General features: G+C 40.4%; 1 protein-coding gene across 9 annotated transcripts; it reads left to right on the top strand.

The window, feature by feature from the left end:
* Window positions 1-1826: 1826 nt before the first annotated feature.
* brsk1a (BR serine/threonine kinase 1a) lies at window positions 1827-20295 on the top strand. 9 transcript variants are annotated; one of them, XM_086194979.1, is made up of 22 exons: window positions 1827-1974; window positions 2626-2740; window positions 3809-3839; window positions 4596-4864; window positions 7808-7902; window positions 8062-8147; window positions 8529-8669; window positions 9680-9796; window positions 9938-9971; window positions 10543-10611; window positions 10779-10925; window positions 11491-11522; window positions 11635-11799; window positions 13038-13135; window positions 13348-13501; window positions 13599-13659; window positions 14625-15255; window positions 15460-15508; window positions 15640-15763; window positions 16100-16310; window positions 16795-16884; window positions 17412-20294. In XM_086194979.1, the coding sequence occupies exons 4-22, from the start codon at window positions 4861-4863 to the stop codon at window positions 17621-17623; spliced, it is 2520 nt and encodes an 839-aa protein (XP_086051105.1). In that variant the 5' UTR covers window positions 1827-1974; window positions 2626-2740; window positions 3809-3839; window positions 4596-4860; the 3' UTR covers window positions 17624-20294. The 9 variants fall into 9 exon arrangements, with proteins under 9 accessions (XP_086051105.1, XP_086051104.1, XP_086051102.1 ...); XM_086194978.1 differs by having other exon boundaries at window positions 3809-3895; XM_086194976.1 differs by lacking the exons at window positions 1827-1974; window positions 2626-2740; window positions 3809-3839; window positions 4596-4864 and adding an exon at window positions 4872-7692 and having other exon boundaries at window positions 17424-20295.
* Window positions 20296-20667: the final 372 nt, after the last annotated feature.

Below are 20667 nucleotides of genomic sequence, written 5' to 3'. Positions count from 1 at the left end.
CTGCATGCTTTTCCAGATTTCTGTCTCATTGTTTGGTTTATTATGGTTTTACTTTCATCATATTTAACGCACAATAATCTGCTAATTTCCCGAATGACGCAATTGGCTGCGACACATTCCAGAAAAATGACATTTATTGAGGCCATAAGCAGTCACATTTTCATATCACAATTCATTTGCAGCCAGCGAAGGAGACGGGTATTCTCTCTCCTAGATGCATGATGATATATTATTGTATATTATCAAATTCCTAAAAGATACCACGAGTTGTCAATGGACCACTACTCTTTATTGTATGGACAACCTGTCTGCCAGTCTCTAGTTGCAATTCATTTGTTCGCCAGCAGATGGCACACTGGGTTTTATGGTGATTAGAGGACTATCTGATCACTGGGGGAGGAAGGCAGGGATGCTGCGCTCTTGAAAATATATTTTAGGTGAGCGACACAGGAATTTTTTTGTTTGGCTTGTTTTTGAGAAACTGCAGTAGAACTGACCATCATGTCAACCTGGCGTCATCTCCTATCACACCCTCTACTCATGTCAAGGTTATAAAAAAAAATAGATAGACCCTAATAAAAAAATGTCAAAATACGTGAAACGAACTCTCTCGGTAAGGCTGTATTTTTTCTTTGTTTACAAAAAAGACAAGTAATCCATCTTTGTGTACATATTTTATGAGCATTGGTCGCCCTCTAGTGGCTCTAAAATGTAACTATCGCAGGAATATAAATTATAAGCAACATTTTAGTCATATGATAGACCCCTTTTACACATGGGCCCAAAGACATTCCATGACAATCAACATCGGTTCATATCTGATCTATTAAATTTGGTAAAATTAAAAAAAAACTGAAATGAAAAAAACTGCCTTTCCTTTTTCATGAGCACTGATAGGTATGGTGATTTAGTGTCAAGTTTTGCTGAGTCAGCCAAATTTTTATGACAAACCTGACTCCCATCTTTAGACAGAAAGTAGATGAAGTAAATTATTTGATCTAGATGAGCTATAAATACTTAAAAAAAAAACGATATCAAGTATTTTTCTTGTTCTACTTCTCGTTTAGTTCATAAAATAGTATACACCTCACGTGGTGGTTGATGAGATATACTTCCATTTCTTTTTTGCACATTTCTTGTGTGTTCCTTCGATGGACAATTATCTTTATGTATTTATAAATGTACAGGGTATTTCTGCATACATTTCTGATGACATGTGCTTTGTTTGGATTTAATCAAACCGGGATGAGCAACTGCTCGAAAAAAGAATTCACATAAACTATTACATCTCGGAATTTTTTGCTTATTTTCAGAATGTGTTGAATCATTTGCAATGGCGTATCAAATGTTAATTTGTCACTGTATTGGATAAAGAAATGGTACAACTCTTAGTTCAACATCTTAAGCCAACAAAACACTGTGAAACAAAATCAGGATTCTGAGTCTTTTGTCTGAAAAAGGCCCCATGCCACCTCTCCTGTTGTGGGTACTTTAGATGCATTATGAGGTCATTGTAATGCATAACGGGCCACTCAAAAGGTCATCTATCTGCATATTCATTAGAAAGACAATACAACAAACAACAGTGATTAAATAGTTTAGGAATCCTTGAATTATATAGGTGGATGTAGCCGAATGGGACAGATTATCTGAGAGAACTGCGGGAAAAAAGAAGAGATTAATTTCACATTAATTTGAATTCCAGATGGATTATGATTAATCTCATACATTTGTTTAATTCAATCTTTTTTTCCACTTCTCCCTCCTTAACTGCTTCTCATACACCCATCACTCCCTCCTCCCTCCTTCGCTCCCTCCTTCCCGCCCTCTCTCCCCTTCAGTTCTTCCCCTCATAACTAAGCAGCTCTTCATTTAGCTCACCTCCACAGACTCCAGCTGTTCTGTCAAGATGCCAGACTCGAATGAAGCAGTGCCAGCGCCATGCCAGGTTATCAAAGAGGACGTTAACAAATGGTGAGTTTTGGCTGGAGTTATTGTGGTTGCTAAAAATGAAGGTTCATCCAAATATACATGCAATTATACTATTGGCCAGTAGTTCTTTGGTGAGCGATTTATTAGCTGTGTTTGTTTTCATGCTGGATTCTGTTAACAACTGTTTAGTCAGGTTAACATGTCCAATGTATTCATTTAACAAGCACCTGTAAACAGGTCATTACCCCTAATGGGATTTAGAGGAGGATACTCCCAGTAAATCCTCTCTAACGTACGTGGCAGCACTTGTTTACCGAGGGCTGGCAAAGTCACAAAAACTTGAAGAGCATTCATAGTCATGAGGTCGAAAATAGCCTTCAGCATGTATGACCTGTTGCAGAGGGACATGCTCGTTCTAGGCTGCTGGTTCATGTTACGTGCACATTACAAGCGACAAACATTTAGTGTATGTGCACGTGTGATGGTGATTAGTGCCGGTGGAGAGAGGACAACAAATTACACACTTGTCATCTTCAGTAAACTAAATTCACCTCAGAGCAGCTCTTAGTTAAAGTCAAATATTAAAGCTCAACTGCAGTAACCTGTTTCAGCAGATGCAAGCTCTCAGGTGATCGTGGAGAAGAACTCAGCTTCATGTTGCAATGAGATTGGGAGTCTAGTTTTGTGTTTCAGTGTCAGAGAGAAGGGAGCAGAGGGCTGCAAAGATCTGATAGACGCTTTCCTCGCCTGCGTCAAGACCCTGTCTGAGGGAGCCTGATGCATCAGTTCATCTCAATGCATTTAATATGTAAGATCACACAAACACCTGTCGAAATACAACAATGCAATACATTCAAGGTTAAAAACAAGTATCAATATTTGTGTGTTTGGACTTGATGAAAACAACATTTTAAAGTAATATACCAACAAGAAAACCAAGACATTACTTTTTCTTGAAATATGACATACATTATATACTCAACAACTCTCTGCATATAAGCTGTTGTAGTTAATACTTAGCGTTGCTTCTGTTTTGATGTCGCTGAAGTTTTTCATTTTTGCCAACAGTCACTAGCTTGAAAGCAAATTTGTTCTTAACATAAAAACACGTGTCACTTTATGCATCTCCAAAATTTCCCACATCAGCTTAATTCATCAGAAAAGAATTCAAAATAAAGTAAAATGATGAGGAGGTATAGATAATAGATCTTTGGATGGTGTGTTCAATCTTAAGAGAAGATGGCAACTTTTTTTTTTTTTGGAAAAACATTCATTCTGACAAGAAGATAGATGTGTGCATTATGGAGCTGAGACCCACGAACCAGCTGACCGCCTGTTAGCTTAGCACAATGAATGCTAGAAGATGGGCAAAGTTAGCATAGCTCTCTCAAGTCATCAAATAGACAAGGTTTGGGATCTTAGTTTGGTCAGAAGTAACTCATACTCATAAGCCCTCTCAAAGTCAGCCGTAATAAGTAGTTAGAAGTTGTTCTTCTAGTCATTAACAAACATTTTTAAGTTAGGATGACGCTTTTGAGTTGGTGAGACAAAGCACTGTAATCAGGAAAGTAGCTCCAGCTGTGCACGATTCCAATATTATGATAGCTCCAATTTTTAAATTGTCATTTCATAATAAGTAAGTCACACAACCCTAGTTATATTAATGCAGACAAACAATATTTTGGAGAAAAGTGTATTTGAGGATTTTTGATTGAGGTATGCCAACACTTCCCACCTGCAACAATTTATGGCTAAGCTAACTAGCAGTCCACTGATTCCAGAGACACTGAAATACTTAATGCCTTTCTAATGTTTTTGAAAAAATACTCTGTCTTGTCATGTTTACCATATCTGATTTTGTGTCTTTAAATCACAGCTTCAAGTCTCTCACCTTGACAGCATCACTGGTTTGTTTCACTGGACTGAACCATCTGAAAACCTAAAGAGGGGTGATGATACTTGTGTCAGTTGTGTTTGTAAATGTTATAATTCCACAAGAAATGAATAATCCATGCACTGTAAGATTTTATGAGCAAAAAATACAGATATTTTATCATAAAAATGAGGTACGTCCTGTTCTTACGACAGCTGTTTGGAAATGTATATTTTTACAGTTATAATGTTTAGATTGTATTGGGTTTTGCAACTCCGCTCGAAACTGAGCATGAGCTTACATAGAGCAGTTACTCTGAATGGAATTAAATTGAGTTAATCTCACACTTAATCCTCACATTAATACCTGCACTGAGCAGTCTAATGTCCCTTTTCCTGTCTGAGCTCTGGCAACAGGGATTGTAGGAATGCCCAAAGATTAGACCCGGAGGAGTCATCCACAGTGCTTTATACTTTCAGTAGCGATGGGAGGAAAAGGTGTGCATTAATAAGTCAAACTTAATTTTGAGGTCAAAAAGTTCTTTCCTACTTTGTCTCTTGGTTGGTCAGTTGTCGGTAAACTCCGTGGATTCTCTTGTCATCACCATAATCTTATTCTAAATCCGACAAGTCTTGAAATAAAACAACAAACAAAGCAGGATTTTCCCATATATATGTTATTCACCTTTATTCATTTTCTATAGCAAGGTATAACAGATCTGTGACTATAATTTTAGTCCCATCAGAACAAACTATAAAACAGGATGAGTGTTGTCTCCTTTCTATTTCAGCTCCATGGCTGGAGACAAATCCTTCTGGCTGCATGCAAATCAGCCAGCTTGGCACAGATGAAGATGGGCTTTGGGGAATTATCCACCCACACCCGACATTTCACACTCAGATTTTAGAGATTTTTTTTTCTTTACAGATGATACCGTATATTCAAATGTCCTACTTAATCTTTTTTTTCCCTTTTTTCTAAATTGCCATGTCTATGCGATTCATTTGAATCAGCATCCGGTACATTTCAGTCTCCTCTCCAGATGAGGGGGTGTGATGGGTAAGGAGTCATCAACGTTTTCTCTTTGAGTCCGGTTAAATGTCCATTGGTCCTCGCTCCTGGATGCTCTGCATACTTTCTTTCTCCGTAACTGTTCACGATGACAAGTTTAGAATTCATGATATTTTGTCTACTTTATAATCATATTTTAAGACTGTGCAATCAATAGGCTTTTTCTAGATATACAATGACAAAAAATATCTGTCCTTTTAAAACAAAACATAGAAAATGTACCTCGTTATTATCCCACCAAAACTGATCAAAAACCTTCGTCAAAATGTGACCTAATTTACAGATCCACATACATCTTTTTATTTACACAGTGTTTCGCATTGAGTAAATGTAGAAAGCACTACACTGGATCACTTTTTCATATGAAACAACAAGCAGGACTTGTCATAGTAGGAAATGATAATAACATGTGTAATGACAGTGCTTTTCCCGCTGACGTATCAAAATGTCTGCCATGAATGAGGCCATTATATAAGAGTTATATAAGGATATAAAGGCATATTAATACAGATCATAACCCCAACTCATTTAAGATGCATCTGCATTTGCAATTTACAGATACTCTCCTAAAGTACAGTGCTTAGTTACTTTCGTATTTTTATGCTATTTTAAACATAATATAACATATTTCAGAGGGAAATAAATTGTATTTCTCCCCTCCATGCAGTTATGTTTAAAAAGGCACCGTTATCATCAGGCACAGTATTTTAGCGATGCAGACCATTTTTTTCAGCATTGGTAATAGTTTAACATGACTACAAGGGAAGATTATTATTTATATAGTCCCTTTGGAAGTGGAAAAAAATAGCATTTAAAATCACACAACTAAATTGAACTCAGAAGCATTAAATTAAATTTAAAAAATACTTTATTAGTATCACAGCTTTCATACAAAATTTGCAGCTCAGCATGCTTTACAACAAAGAAAGCAGAACAATGAAATCATGCTTTAAGAGAATATTAAGGAAAAAAGATTAAAATCCAGAACACATATCGTAAGATGGGAATTAAAATAAAATTACACTTGATTTAACATAAGGACGTGCAAGGTTTTCACATTACAAAGCAGTCAGATGTCAGATGATGAGGAAACAATGTGATTAACAACTGATTTATGGCCTTATGTTTTTGAAATCAAGAAAAATGTTTCTTTTCTAAGATGAGATATATCAAATTTAGGCTATGGGACAATTGTATAATATTAGCATACACGATATCAGCAAAGTATTAAATATAGTGCATCCCTTATTTAAAGATTTGGAGGAGACCTCCGATTTGCTGTGAGTTTCAAAAATGTGCTGCTGAATGAAAGAAAAACACTCGTCACAAAGTGTGCAATGCGTTTTTTTATCATTATTTTTTGGCCATATCTGTTATTTTACACCTAACATCGGTTCTAATGGAAACAAGAGTACCGCTTATGAAGGACCCGGACCTTGCTAACCAGCATCCCCGCTCCCGTGCGCTCCCTGTGGGGATGTTTACAAATGCCTTTGATGGAAGGCAGCACTGGGGAGCACGCACCGCGGCCCGTGATGAGGTGAATGCAGAGACAAGCGGAAGATGATCGCGAAGAGGAGGGCGGGGGAGCAGGGGAGAGAGGATGGAGAGGGAGTGGGACCCGGATGCTGATGCGAGTGAGACGAAGGAAGGAAGGAAGAGGAGAGAGAAAATATCGATTTACGGCAAGAAAACCGAAGGGAGTGTATTACGGAGGGCCTATTACCCTGTGTGAACTATAATCAGGAGCGAGGTGGGGGAATAAGGCAGTCGATATTAGTGCGGGTTTATCTGCGGATATCTGTGTTTTTGCACCTGCCGGCGAGGGAGGAGGACACGCCAAAGGAGAAGATGCTGTGATACGCTACTTGCAGGGATGTAGAGACGGGGATAGACAGGGAGGGGGAGGACTACGCTACGTAAAAAAATGGTTGTTTTGCGAGGAGTACGCGTTTCACCTCGAAATATTATAAGAATGTGGCGACCGTCTGATAAATTTTACCGTTTCTCGATGGCCAAAAACTTCAGTAGGTGTCGGTTTTTTTGACAGGCGGCGCACGAGCGACGGCCGTTGGTCAAGTCAAGGCGTTGAGGCTAAAGCTAGCCTCGCTGCTGTGTGGGAGAGCGGCGGCGAGGCTAAAATAGCATGTTGTTGCACCTGTAAAATAGGCCTGACAGGGAGGATAAAACTGATTTAATTTATCACTGCTAACATTCACATGACTACTCAACCAGAAGTGGAAAACCCTATTTGTTTAAGGCTGTAAATGTGCATTATCTTGCTTATTAAGCGTCATATAATGTTAATGTCAAATATGTGAAAAGACGCTTCAAATTAGCTAATGTAATGTGGTAAAACTCATTAGTCTGGCAACTATGTCATGTTTACCTTTAGTGGTCTGTATTTAACGCATAAAATAGCCTAGTAATGTACATGTCATCTCAGTTTCTCTGCGTTTAGCTTCCACATATAGGCTTTTGTGTTTGATATCAATGCTATTAATGTTTATTGTGCTGCAGAACAAAAATCTTGCTAATTAGGATCAAACGAAGAATGTTAGTCATCATCCAGATGTGAGACCTTTTTATAGCCCGTAACTTAAGAGTAGCAGTGAAATATAGAGTGAATTGATCCCTAGCTTGTATGCCACAAAGCTGTATAATATCACAGTAATTGCAATAACCAGAGTGCAGTAGTAGTTGTAGTATATTAGCCTCCAGTAAGAGCAGTATGAGTAAAGAACTGTCTCTAAGTCAGTCCGCTCAATATGTCGGGCCTTATCGGCTGGAAAAAACACTGGGAAAGGGACAGACAGGTAAGTAGAAGAAACATATTTTTTTCCATAAAGTAATAAAAAAAATGTAGTCATGATACCTCTGTGTATTTTATGTTTGTCTCTACATCTGTCGGTTTTTCCTTGTGTCTCTCAGGACTGGTCAAGCTTGGCGTCCACTGTATTACAGGTCAGAAGGTAGCAATCAAAATAGTCAACAGGGAGAAGCTTTCGGAGTCAGTCTTGATGAAGGTACAGTATGTTGAAGTTGTCGCTCGCTATTATGCCGTACCTCAATGCTCCATCTTTAGTTTTATTTTCTGTGTGGATTAATGAAGTGACTGTGTTTGCTGATTTGCTATAGCCAATTGATTGTATCTCTCTTTTTTATCTCTATCTCTGTTTGACCAGGTTGAGAGGGAGATTGCCATTCTGAAACTGATTGAGCATCCGCATGTGCTGAAGCTGCATGATGTTTACGAGAATAACAAGTATCTGTGAGTTCCTTTCGCGTTCAAAGAAGCTGAATAACTGGGTCCATTGCCATCTGCATGTGCTGAGTTTGGTGTGAGATTGACAGATATACAACTTTAATGATCTGCTGTCTCAAACACTAAATGTCCCCCCCCCCACAATTAGTCTGTTTTTGACTTCTCTTTTGGGAAAATACTCAACATTTATAAAACAGCTACTGGAGAGGCAGGTTGACTGACTGAACATGAATACTTAACAAAGATGAATTTGAAATGGCTCAATATTGTGGCTATTGAATCTCTTCATAACTGTCAGTTAAACATGATTTGGTTCCCGACTTTTCATAAATAGTTCTCCTCTGTTATCTGTCAGAGTTAAGAACAGTTGTCTTGTTACGTCTGCAGATACTTGGTGTTGGAGCACGTGTCAGGAGGAGAACTGTTTGACTACCTGGTAAAGAAAGGCCGCCTGACTCCGAAAGAGGCCAGGAAGTTCTTCAGGCAGATTATCTCTGCTTTGGATTTCTGCCACAGTCATTCCATCTGGTTAGTTCTCACAAAGACTTCTGTCAGTCTTGGGCTTGGGTCATGCATAGAGTGGTGGGGTGCATTCAAAACATGTAAAATCTGTCTCAGGAGGGTGTCTAGCATGACATTGGGGACATCAAACTGCTATTACCAGTCCATTGAGATGTCTTCAAACTGTACTCTGAAGGCTCTTGTTTGAAGGCAGTATCCTCAAAATCTCAATTTACCTAAACAAACAATGTAACCCTGTTACCATTAAAAAAAAAAAAAAGTTTGATATTTGTGAGGCATCATTAGGCCAACTATCTCATCTCAGCTGGGTAGCTCAAATAAGCCAAGCTACCATCAAAGGCATGCTGGCGTCATATTGCTGTAAATGCTGTCCTAAAATGTAATTTAAAACCTATGTTTTTAGAAGATGACTTCACTCTGAGATGAGGCCTTGTTAGGCAGGGCCTAAAGGACTCTTGCTTCTGACTTCACAGCTGACTTCATTTATTTGGAGGCTTTTGTCCTGAAGGGAAAAAAAGGCCCCCCAGGTGTTGTGTATTCACAAGTGTCTTTCACTCAAAGGTAGAGTTTTTTGAAAGTGTGGAAGTGCTGCTTTCAGTTACTAGACACTGGCTCGTAATTCTCAAAACAGACATCATGACAGATTTGACAATAATCAAACCACACAGCATGTCATTCATTTCAGTTCTGGTAAATATTTGATGTGTTGGGGTTTTTTTTTCTTTTGGTTTTCGGAGAATGTGCGCACATGAAACGTACTGGAATGTGCTGGTCGAAATGTGAGTGAACCATGTTTTCACCCCATGTTAAAACCTATGTCTATCCATCTCTGCTCCAGTCTTGGTTAAAAATCTCTTGTTTCATGTCAATTAATTTACAATAATATTATACTTAACTGATGCGAATGTGCTAGTGTCCTGTGTTTTACCCCTCGTATCAGAGTCGCTCACAAATAAAATGGCATGTCCCAGTCACTGTACTTGAACTGAGGATAGTTTTTGCTGTATTGCTGGCAGTCACAGAGACCTGAAGCCTGAGAATCTGCTCCTGGATGAGAAGAACAACATCCGTATCGCTGACTTTGGCATGGCGTCCCTGCAGGTGGGAGACAGTCTGTTAGAGACCAGCTGTGGGTGAGTACAAGTGTGCATTGTGGGTTTATGCATACGTCAATGTAGATCCACTAAATTGCACATTGTGCATTTACTAACATTACTACTCCAAAATTAGAAGCGAGGTAATGCTGCTTGTAACGAATCTCTCTTTAATTTCAGATCCCCACATTACGCTTGCCCGGAAGTTATACGAGTAAGTGTTAAGCTCTTGCTGTGCTCTCCCCGAATGGTGGGACCTGTATTTTAATAAATTATTCTTCGTGCCAATAAATATTTTCTATTTTATAAAGGTTGTCTGAGCTAAACAAAATAATGTTTCCTATAGATTCTAAAGAATGAAAAATACTTTAAAAAGAATGGAAAATCTTGTCATGCGGTGTGTTTTAATTTGTTTTCATTGTGCTAATTTTAACCAGATTGAGTGTGGCCATTTAGTGGCCATTTTGATGAATAAACCTTTTTGTATTTTTTGTTAAAACAAAACATATAGTAGTTTGAGGAACTGAAAGCTGAAAATTGTCTTAGTTTGTTTATCCTACATTATAATAAACTTTTCGATATAACAAGTCGCTTGTTGACATCTCTTTGAGGTCTTGGATATTTTTTTTTTACCTTTCTTTCCAGACCAAACGATGAGTCAAAGAATTGGTAGCTTACTTGATAATGATAATATCAGCCATTCCAATACAAATGTCTCATTGTCATGAAGTGCATATTTGTATTTTTGATGGTGAATAAATGCATGGTGATTCTGTCTTTTGTAGGGAGAGAAATATGACGGACGGAGAGCAGATGTGTGGAGCTGTGGGGTCATCCTCTTTGCTCTACTGGTGGTAAGGCTCCGTCTCATTTTTCAGGCTTGAAGTGCAAAGTGATTCATACCTGAGCGTCTCCTCATATGTTTGCTGTTCTGGTGTATTCTCGCTTTTTTCCCAGCTTATTGACCACATCTTGTTTTCTATTCTTTGGTCTTTCCTCCTTCTTTCTATTTCTTTTCCAGGGCGCCCTGCCTTTTGACCATGACAATTTACGCCAGCTCTTGGAGAAAGTGAAGAGTGGGGTGTTTCACATGCCGCACTTCATCCCTCCAGACTGCCAGTCCCTGCTCAAGGGCATGATTGAGGTCAACCCTGAAAAGAGGCTCACGGTATGGGACTGTGCTCAGACCCCTGTCAGACACTGGGTGTTGTAATGGATGGGTTTTGCACGGGTCAGGCAACACTCACCTTCAAACTTGGGGTTCATTGTGATATCATTTACACACCTGTAATTTAAAGACAGCATCTTGCATGGTTTAATTCTATCGCAGTGACTAATGTGTCCACAAAGAGACAGACATGGGGTTGTTCCCGTTACAGTAGGTGTCTCTTGGACCACATTTTGCCATGATCACACATACAGACTCCCATTTGCAATGTAAAAAATACCAGTCTAATGCTGTTGGTAAATATTCTACACACTAGGATTTTGGCTTTCACCACCAGAAATGAGCTAAACTAGTTCAGTATTTTTCCTGGCACACTTATTGGTACAAGTTTTTCTCTTATGTTCTCAACATTGATTATACACTTTCCAAACTGATGAATTATCTTTTATCGCATGTAAAAAAGGGATCTGGTGTGAAGTGTTTTCACAGAACAGCTCTGTAGCCATTCTGGCTGTTAACAGACTGTAGAAACTAATGTCCCCATCTGTCTTGTTCCTTTTTACAGCTAGAGACCATTCAGAAACACGCCTGGTATCTGTGAGTATATGTTCACTTGAAATACTTGACTCTTGAATGGAATTCTGATTTTATGGGACACTACAACTTACTCAGTTGCAAATGTTATATTCGTGTTACTCACATCTCTTAGGGGTGGTCGTAATGAGCCATGTCCTGAACAACCTCCCCCCAGGAGAGTGTGTGTGAGACGAATCTTGTCCCTGACTGAGCTGGACCCAGATGTGTTGGACAGCATGCACTCACTGGGCTGTTTCCGGGACCGAGTCAAGCTCACACGTGACTTACAATGTGAAGAGTAAGCTTTTTTGTTTCCAACTTCAAGTCATGATGAATGTGTTTATGAGTTCCATTGTACCATGAGTATACAAGCCAAAAACTTCTCTACACCTTAATGCAGTGCAGCTTGCCATACACTATTGCTTTACCCTTTATTTGTGTGTTGACTCTATAGTAGCAAGAGGATGATTCAGGTCTTTCACAATTCAATTTGATTGCGGTGACTGTTTTGCATCCCTTAATCACTGAGCATTCCTGTCACTACTCCATTGTGTCGTTGCATTAGACATCGTTGTTTGGGTACTTTTGTCCACCTCATTACCTTCCTAAGGCGGGTTATGTTTTCTCTGGACTTTTCTTTGTTTGTCTGTCCATCTGTCAACTTGATTACACAAATACTACTGCCTTGGGCTGATTTTTACAGAACAGAGGAGGCTTGTTGCAAGAAATAACCCATTATATTTTGGGACAGATCCACTTAATATAGCAAAGCGAAAACTACTTAATTTTTCTTTTGTTGTTTCGATGATGTTGGCTGAGGTTTGTGCTTCACAGAGTTCCTGTCTTGTTTACCTATGAAGAGGGACAAAATTTTCAAGAAAAACACAAGATGGCATTATTTATGACTGCTGTTTTGGATTTGAGGGGAGGAGTCATCATCGTTGTTGTTCTGAATTTGTTTCTGCATTTAATCTTTATTAATCTGCATGTAGAATGGACAGACATTTTAAGTGCTGGATGAAGGGATCAAACCATGTGAATGTCCTTTTCTGAGTCCAGTTGACTGACAGGGTTAAAAGACTGAAGCTAGGATGAGGTTCATGATGATTGACTTTCATGTCTTGGCCAAAATGATGAAATCTTCCTCATATAGATCAAAGTTAAGAAGCACTCAGGTGCGGTGTGTCTGTGTTTAGAAGTATAATAAATCACAGATGAAGTGCTTCAAATGAACTCTGTTGGGCTATAAAAAGTCTGTACCAGTAAAAATTGCTTTAAACGAATGTTAGATAAGGATGTCATCAGTAAAGTCCATTTATGTTCTGTCCATAAAGGAATCGGCCATCATCAGCTTTTGTCTCTATTAGAAAGGATCTTGTTTAAAGCCACTGGCCTGGCAGTGTGGTAAAGCCACTTCCCCAAAGCAGACTTTAACCAGGATTGTCTGCCTCATTAACAAACTACTCCATTCTCAATTCTTTTTTCACATTTTACCACCTCCTCACTGACTTTCCTCCATTCTTTTATTTTACCCAGAGAGAACCAGGAGAAGATGATTTATTACCTACTGCTGGACAGGAAAGAGCGCTACCCCAGCTATGAGGATGAGGACTTGCCTCCACGCAATGACGTAGGTCAGTCTCTAGAGGGCAGGAGGTATCTTCTGAAGGAAGGGAGCTGCTATCCAAATGTTGGATTCTGAGTAGGATTGGTACTACAGCCTGTGAGTCTGGAGCCTCACATGGATATGACCATAAATGAATGATTGTTCTGGATTATTGTTTGCTACAGATGAACGTTGACATTGGTTTGAAACTTGTGATGACTTTCTGGTGATATTCCACAGCAGACCCTCCTCGGAAGCGTGTGGACTCTCCTATGCTGACACGTCACGGACGCTGCCGCCCGGAGAGGAAGAGCTTGGAAGTGCTAAGTGTTACTGAGCAGGGGTCTCCCACCCCTCCTCGCAGGGCCTTGGACACAGCTGCACACAGCCAGAGGTACAGTAAATCAAGCTTACTCATAACTCTACATACCATGTGGTGAGTGGCCATGCATAGTCATGATTATATTTAATACAACATGTCTCTTTCTCAGGTCTCGCTCAGTTAGTGGAGCATCCACTGGTCTGTCATCCAGTCCTCTCAGCAGTCCCAGGGTAAGGGCCTCTTGGCCAACATTAATACTCTCTACACGCACAGCTGTTGATAGTGTAATTACCTGCACTGCAACATGGATTCATATTATTTATCTTTTTCTTTTAATTTACATCAAGTCCCAGTTTATGATTTATGTGACATTCATATGTGTGTTTCAACAGTTACAGTCCGTATGATTTGCATTCCAGTAGTGGTCTACATAGCAGTGTGTGTATTGTAACTTGCTCTTCCATTACCAAAGCGAAACACATCACATTGTATGATGATAGATATATATTACCAAATCTTTCCCTAAACTTAAAATAAATGATATAACAGTGTTTTGTCATTTGTATATTTGTTTTAACAATAATAAAATTGTAATTCTGTTGGATCATGTTTAACTCATAACATGTAATGTTGTATGCCAAATATGTAGCCCACCCATACATTAATCTGCATCACAATCCCTGTAAACCTCCATTTATCAAGCTCCTCTAATCCCTTTTACACATTATTCTAAAGCTAGATCCTAGAATTCGCTTCACCGAGGTTTGTGTTGCATTGTCATAGTTTTCTATTGTCCTCATGTCACTTCTCTTCTACATTCTTGCATGAATTAAATATAGAATATTTGGAATATATAATTATCACAGCATACTTTCTGCTTTTTTTGGATGGTGTTCAAATTTTTACTAAAACCACCAATAGTTCGTAGAGGCATTAACTGCCAGCAGTTACAGTAACCCCTTCACTGCCACTGTCCTACGTCACTGCATATACAACTCAGTCACTGCCAAACAGGCCTTAATGTGGTGTTATGTGTTGGTCGTGGTAGAAATGCATTTGACACTTTTCACCGCTCACAAGATGCACTCTTCTGTCATGCAGCATGATATTCATTTCCATCCTTCTTTCTCTATGTTCCATCCCCTCTCTTTCTTGTTTTCCATCCCCACCCCACCCCACAAAACCCACTCCCCAGTCCTATCAAAGCCCCATCTTCACTTTCAGCCAATCAGACGTCACTTCTGCCACCGCTACCCCCCTCACAAAGGAGCCCAAACAGGGAAGCGCCACTACTCCTCGCTCAGCACGGGCTCATGACAAGCCCAAAGCCCCCCCCCATCCAAAGACCCAGACCTTGCCTACCAAGGGACCTGCTGACCGACCCCACCTACAGCCCATCAAATCCCTGCCTCTGCACAACCCATCCTCCCGCTCACCCTCCCCTTCTCCGCTCCTCTCACCCATTCCCCGTTTCTTCTTCCCTTCGTCCTCTGTCCTAAAGTCAGTGACTAAGAGCTTCTACCCAAACTCTACCCACTCTGTGCCACAGGTCACTCCCCAGGGCTCTCCGTTGCCCACACCCCTGGGCACCCCTGTCCACCACCCTCACCACCCTTCCTCCACCCCGCCTTCCTCTTCCTCGTCCTCATCATCCTCGAGGGCGGAGGGAGGGGGAGGGGTGGGCTCACTGTCGCTGACCCCGCCCTCCAGCCCAGGAGGGGGAAGTGGCATGGCTGCCAGCAGTTCAGCCCACTGGAGGACTCGCCTCAATTCTTTTAAGAACAACTTGCTGGGCTCCCCTCGATTTCACCGCCGCAAACTGCAAGGTGAGGGGGCTTGGTATGTCTGAACTAGATTTTTGGAGTGACGTTGACAGGTATGGAACAATTCGACAAATATGGGCATCAGTGAGTTTCAGTTTTCAAACTTTGATTCTATATTTATTTTGTCTATGAGTCTTGACATCTAGTGTCTAATTAATGATCTTATGGAGTTCACCAAATGTAATTATAGTAATTTGTCTCTGTTAGTTCCTACATCAGAAGACATGTCCAGTCTGACACCAGAATCCAGCCCAGAGTAAGTCGGAACTTTCGGAGATGGATTACTGCTGATGAGTTGCTCCTATCGAAAAAATCCTGCTGTGTTTCTCCTGTTTTGTGTTTCTTTTTAAAATATTTTCACATTTGCATTTTCTGTGTGACTCTCAGGCTGGCTAAGAAGTCATGGTTTGGGAACTTCATCGGACTGGAAAAAGAGGAGCAGATCTTTGTGGTGATCAGAGACAAACCACTGAGTTCTGTCAAAGCGGACATCGTCCACGCCTTCCTGTCTGTGAGTACCTGATGCTGCGTGTCGTTTACGCCTCTCACAGCTTCACCAGCTTGTTTGCAGAAATCACGGCACTCTCTGGCAAAGCTGCTGGGAGCTCACATTCACTCTCATATTGTACGCACTTCATTTCTGTCATGATTTCAGTTTTCTCTTTATTTCAGTCTTGCTCACTCGTGGCATGTTGATGGATCACTTTGCTTTCGCCAACGGCTCACTCTTTCTCTCCTGTCCTCACCCTCACCCTTTGTCTCCCTATACTCACGTTGGTCCCCATACCTCTCCCGCCTTGTAAGTCTGTCGGTCTCTCTGCTTCTTCTCTCTCTCCCCACCACACAGATCCCGTCGCTCAGTCACAGCGTCCTCTCCCAGACCAGCTTCCGGGCCGAATACAAGTCCTCCGGAGGCCCCTCCGTCTTCCAGAAGCCCGTCAAGTTCCAAGTGGACATTGCCTTCTCAGAGGGCGAGAGGGAGCGGGACAGAGAGAGGACCGAGAGGGAGGGCAGGAGGGAGACGGGAATCTACAGTGTGACGTTCACCCTAATATCAGGCATGTTTCTCTTCCTTTTCCTGATTAAGATTTTGCTTTGCCTTCTTAAGTTAAGATACTAACACATTCAAATGAGCCCCATTGCAAGCACTAAATGCTGCTAATAAACATGATCTCGTCTAATTGTTTTAGATTAAATCAAATTCCTTTTTCCTGTTTATAACGACAGTATTTTGCAGGCATTAGACACTAATGTGTTGTAATGCCCTTACTTGGGTTTTATCCAAAAATAGCATCAAACCCACAAACTAATGTGTGAAAATAATCAAGTTTTGATTTTGGCTCAGAATATTAAGTATCATTGCCAACAGGTCAGGGTACCTAATATGTAATGCACAATTAGTAGGCACATAAACATCACAAACACTTCATAAAAGTGCCCGTTGTGCTAGTTTGGGGGTGGAGGTGTAGGTGGGTCGAGATGTTATTGTATTTATACTGTATGTGCGTCACTTAACATTTGTTTACTTCTGTGCCTGTTCAGGTCCAAGTCGCAGGTTCAGACGAGTGGTGGAGACGATTCAAGCCCAGCTTCTCAGCTCCCATGATCAACCCATGGTGCAAGCTCTATCTGGTAAGAATGATCACAAACTCCAGTAAAAGCAGGAATCAAATCTGTTTCTCTTTGATTTGAGTATATTTAAGAAATTTATCATTGTACTGTCTTTTTGTTTGTGGTGCGCTGCGATTTAGAGGATGTGAAAGTTTCAGTGCAGTCTGTTAAATATATGCCTTCAAATGACAGCCGAGCTTTTTTATTAGATTTGTATCTGTTTTTATTGAAGCTGTTCTCAATTTCTTTTAAGTGTTGCTTTGATGTGGAGGCTGTAAAATGTAATTTCTCTGCTTTTTTGTGAATGCCCTTCTAATATTATTGTTTCACCCATCATCTATAGTGCAGACAGCCATTAACTATTTGTCATTGAGCAGCATTTATCCCAGTAAATTACAGTATCATCATTATTATACAAATTGCCAACTGCACAACGTTCTTATTTCTGTCTCTAATAACAAATGTGTTGTATAACCTTTTAATTTAATTCTGACCACAGACACTGTAACACGTCTACGTAAGAGTGACTTTCCTGTTCTCTTCTCCTGATCCCTTCCCAGATGAGAAGAATGGCCGACCCCACGGAACCCCCACCCGCCAAAACTCGAGGCGCTCCGAGGGTGGGGGCGACAGGTGCGAGTGGGGCGACCGAGCAGATGGTGGCGGGATAGGAGGCAGCGGGGGAGTTCTGCAGCGCAGAGGCTCGGCAAAAGAGAGAACCCGACTGCTGTCCTCCAATGGAACCCAATCTCAGCCGTAGGATAGAAAACCACGCAGCAGGATGCCTGAACTACACGAAGACAGTATAACTTCATCTCCAAGTATCCCTGCAAGCCAGAGCTATTCCTATTCTTCCTTGACTAAGTTATTGAAGGTGCTTGACCATCACGAGGATTGAGTGAGCCTTCTCCCCCATCATGCTTTATTTTATTTTTTTTCCAGCATTGTCTTGATCCTTTGACCAGGATTACCAGAATTCCTACCCTTAAATGAGAAACAAGCGTTGAGGAATCGCCCTTCAACAACAAAACCATATGTGAATGAGCAGTTTGGTACCCATCATAGATTACAGCTTCACAAATCAAAACTAGGAATTTTGAAGTGCTAATGTGCATGCCAGTCAGCAAATCAGCCTGCTAAAGAACGGAAACCTGATCAGATAGGCTAGTCTACCATATCCTTGTACTACAGTATCTGACACCAAAAAGAATTTTAACTGTTTTGTGATGGTTCTCAAGGTTACTCCTCAAATTAACCAGTGCGCTCATATCACTATTAAGCCACATGCAACTGCTAGTCCATAATGAGCAAGATACCGATGTATGTCAGCAGATGAAACCTAAGAGTTAGCAGCCACTCCAGATAGACAGAGAGAGCGAGAGAGTGGTGACGAGCTGAACTAAAGGTCCTGATTCTCTCAGGAGAAGCTACGCCCTGGACATGAGAATTCCAGCAGTGTCGTCTCCTGAGATAAAGAAAACCAACAAAGTAAGCTAAATAAGTGAATGTGAAAAAAAAAACAATATTTTTTTATTTAGTTTTTATTTAGGTTTACATATTTCTTTGGAGGATGTCAGTAGCACGGTGATAGCAGTGAAGACGGAGAACACTCGTCAGTTCTGGAAAGACGAAGCTGTCCGGTGGCTTCTTGACAGGTTTTTGATTCTTTTATATTTTCTTTTTACTCAGAGACAAGATGAACTAATGCACCTAAGATTTTTTTGCATTGGGCCCCTTTTGCTCTGAAGAAAAGTATTTTTTTGATTTCAACAGAAATATGAACATTACTCTGTGGAAAAATACCACTATGCGTGAATATTTCCATGAACCTCATCACAGCTGTTTGTGCCCACATTGAATGAGAAGAGCATTCCTGGCCTGTGGATCAGACAGACACCACCGTTCTTGCCCAGCTTGTCTCTTATTGCCATAGTATTCATGTACTGACTCCGACGAAAATAATGAAGAAAAAAACCAGAGGAAGTTTCGTCACTGGACATTTTCATGATACCGGACTTACAAAGCTTGCGATGTCAGTTCCTTGTTGAACAAGACTTCTAAACGGGAAGCAAGTCAAGCGTCTCCTTAACACCCCAAACCCCCACCCCACCCTTCCAAGCTTCTCACGTCAGTGTTCACCAACAAGCCAAGTAGTCCATCACTGCACCCACGCTCACGGAGAGTCACGCCGCTCTGCAAGCAGAGATAGCGACTTGAACAGTCATGTAGTATTACTCCAGTACTCTGTCAGACTAGTTGATGTTCATCACCAGTCTTCCATACAGCACAATATGCAACAAAAGTGCAGAATGTTTTCAGAGAGACAGTTCCATTGATTTCCATATTTATTTATTTATGTTTATTTATTTATTTAAGTTATTGGGTCATGTGTTTTGTGTCATGTATTTATTTACACATCAAGAATTCTCCATCGAGGGACCTGTTGTATATTTTTTCCTCATTACTAGTTTTGAACGCTTCATTCCACTCAGAAGAAGGACTTAGGGCAGCAGGATGCTCTCCATCTTACTCCTCCAATCATCTTCCTTTCTCTTTTATCATCTTTTGTACCCGTGTGGGAGAACGGTGGATGATGGCTGCGAAACGCCGGGCTGAAAACTTTGCAGCAGGATGCATTTTGAGCTGATTATATAAGGAGCCTTCATCAGGTTTACTGCCGAGATGTGTGACTGACCCAGGAATACTAAAATGGATTATAACACGACCAAACCGTCGCAGGCGCAACATTTTTTTCCTCCTCTCTCTCTCTCTCTCTCTCTCTTTTTCTCTCTCTCTCTCTCTCTCTCACCCACACACACGGAATGCTTGCTAATTAGCTTCATCTCTTGCTTTTTATTATGCCTTGTCCCTTTGACCCGTCTGTCTGCCTTCACATGTTGTGTAGCCATCATCAGCACAAGAGAAACTGTTGGAAGTCGTTTGCCTCACTGTCACTTTTATGATTGCTCACCATCATCAGTTCTCATCACCTTCACTTTCATTGACCCAACTGTGGCTAAGATTGTAAACTATTCTCCATCCATAAGGGTCAGTAGAATAAGGTGTTTAAAAAAAAAAGAAATGTCTGTATCATAATTTAAATATAAAAAGTGCACTATTATAACTATTGCCTGTGATAAAAAGAACAACTATGATTGAATTGATGGTCAAAATAAAGAGAGATCCACCTTATTGTTATGGTTACAATAATAAACCCTAAATTCATGTGTGTGTCTGGAGTTTCTGGGTCAATATGGTGTCTGTTCCTTTTTCCTGTTCTTTTTCTAGCTCCGTGAGCAACCATAAAAGTTATTGAGGTTGTTCTTGCATCGGTGAACGTAGAATGGCAACATTTTCTGAGACAATGTATTATTTACAGCGGAAGAAAAGGGTCCCATTTATTTAAGCGAAGAACCTCAACTGTTAAGGATGTCTTTGAATTGTGGGGATTGAAAGACATTTATCATCCGGATCTGTTGGTGTCAGTAAAATGTTTATTGTATTTTGGCTTGTGGTTGTCACAGCTCAGTTGAAAGCTTGGTTTAAAATGAGATAATCCTTTATTTGTCTCACAGATGAGACTTCAGGTGTAAGACCAGCAAAGGGATTTATAAAATAGGTCATAAAAACATAAAGAATTAAACATGCCATATAAATTTATTACTCGGCTACATCAAATTTTATTTGAACATTAAGACGTTGTGAAGGCACTGCTATTTATATTAAAAAAGAAGGATAAACTGATATGAATGAAACTTTTACTGTTACTTGTAAGGCCCTCTTTTACCATTCAATCCAGACACC

This window comes from Aulostomus chinensis, chromosome 23, assembly GCF_037954235.1.
Source record: "Aulostomus chinensis isolate RoL2024-O1b breed Wild chromosome 23, RoL_Achi_v1.0, whole genome shotgun sequence".
NCBI lineage: Eukaryota > Metazoa > Chordata > Actinopteri > Syngnathiformes > Aulostomidae > Aulostomus > Aulostomus chinensis.
This window is presented reverse-complemented; position numbering and strand designations above follow the sequence as displayed.

Bases quoted from the DNA above. Each gene is read 5' to 3' on its own strand.
- brsk1a (XM_086194974.1), top strand. From the start codon at position 7,608: ATGAGTAAAGAACTGTCTCTAAGTCAGTCCGCTCAATATGTCGGGCCT. The intron at 9,797-9,937 runs GTGAGTACAAGT...CTTTAATTTCAG, and splicing joins CTGTTAGAGACCAGCTGTGG to ATCCCCACATTACGCTTGCC. The intron at 15,256-15,459 runs GTGAGGGGGCTT...TGTCTCTGTTAG, and splicing joins TCACCGCCGCAAACTGCAAG to TTCCTACATCAGAAGACATG.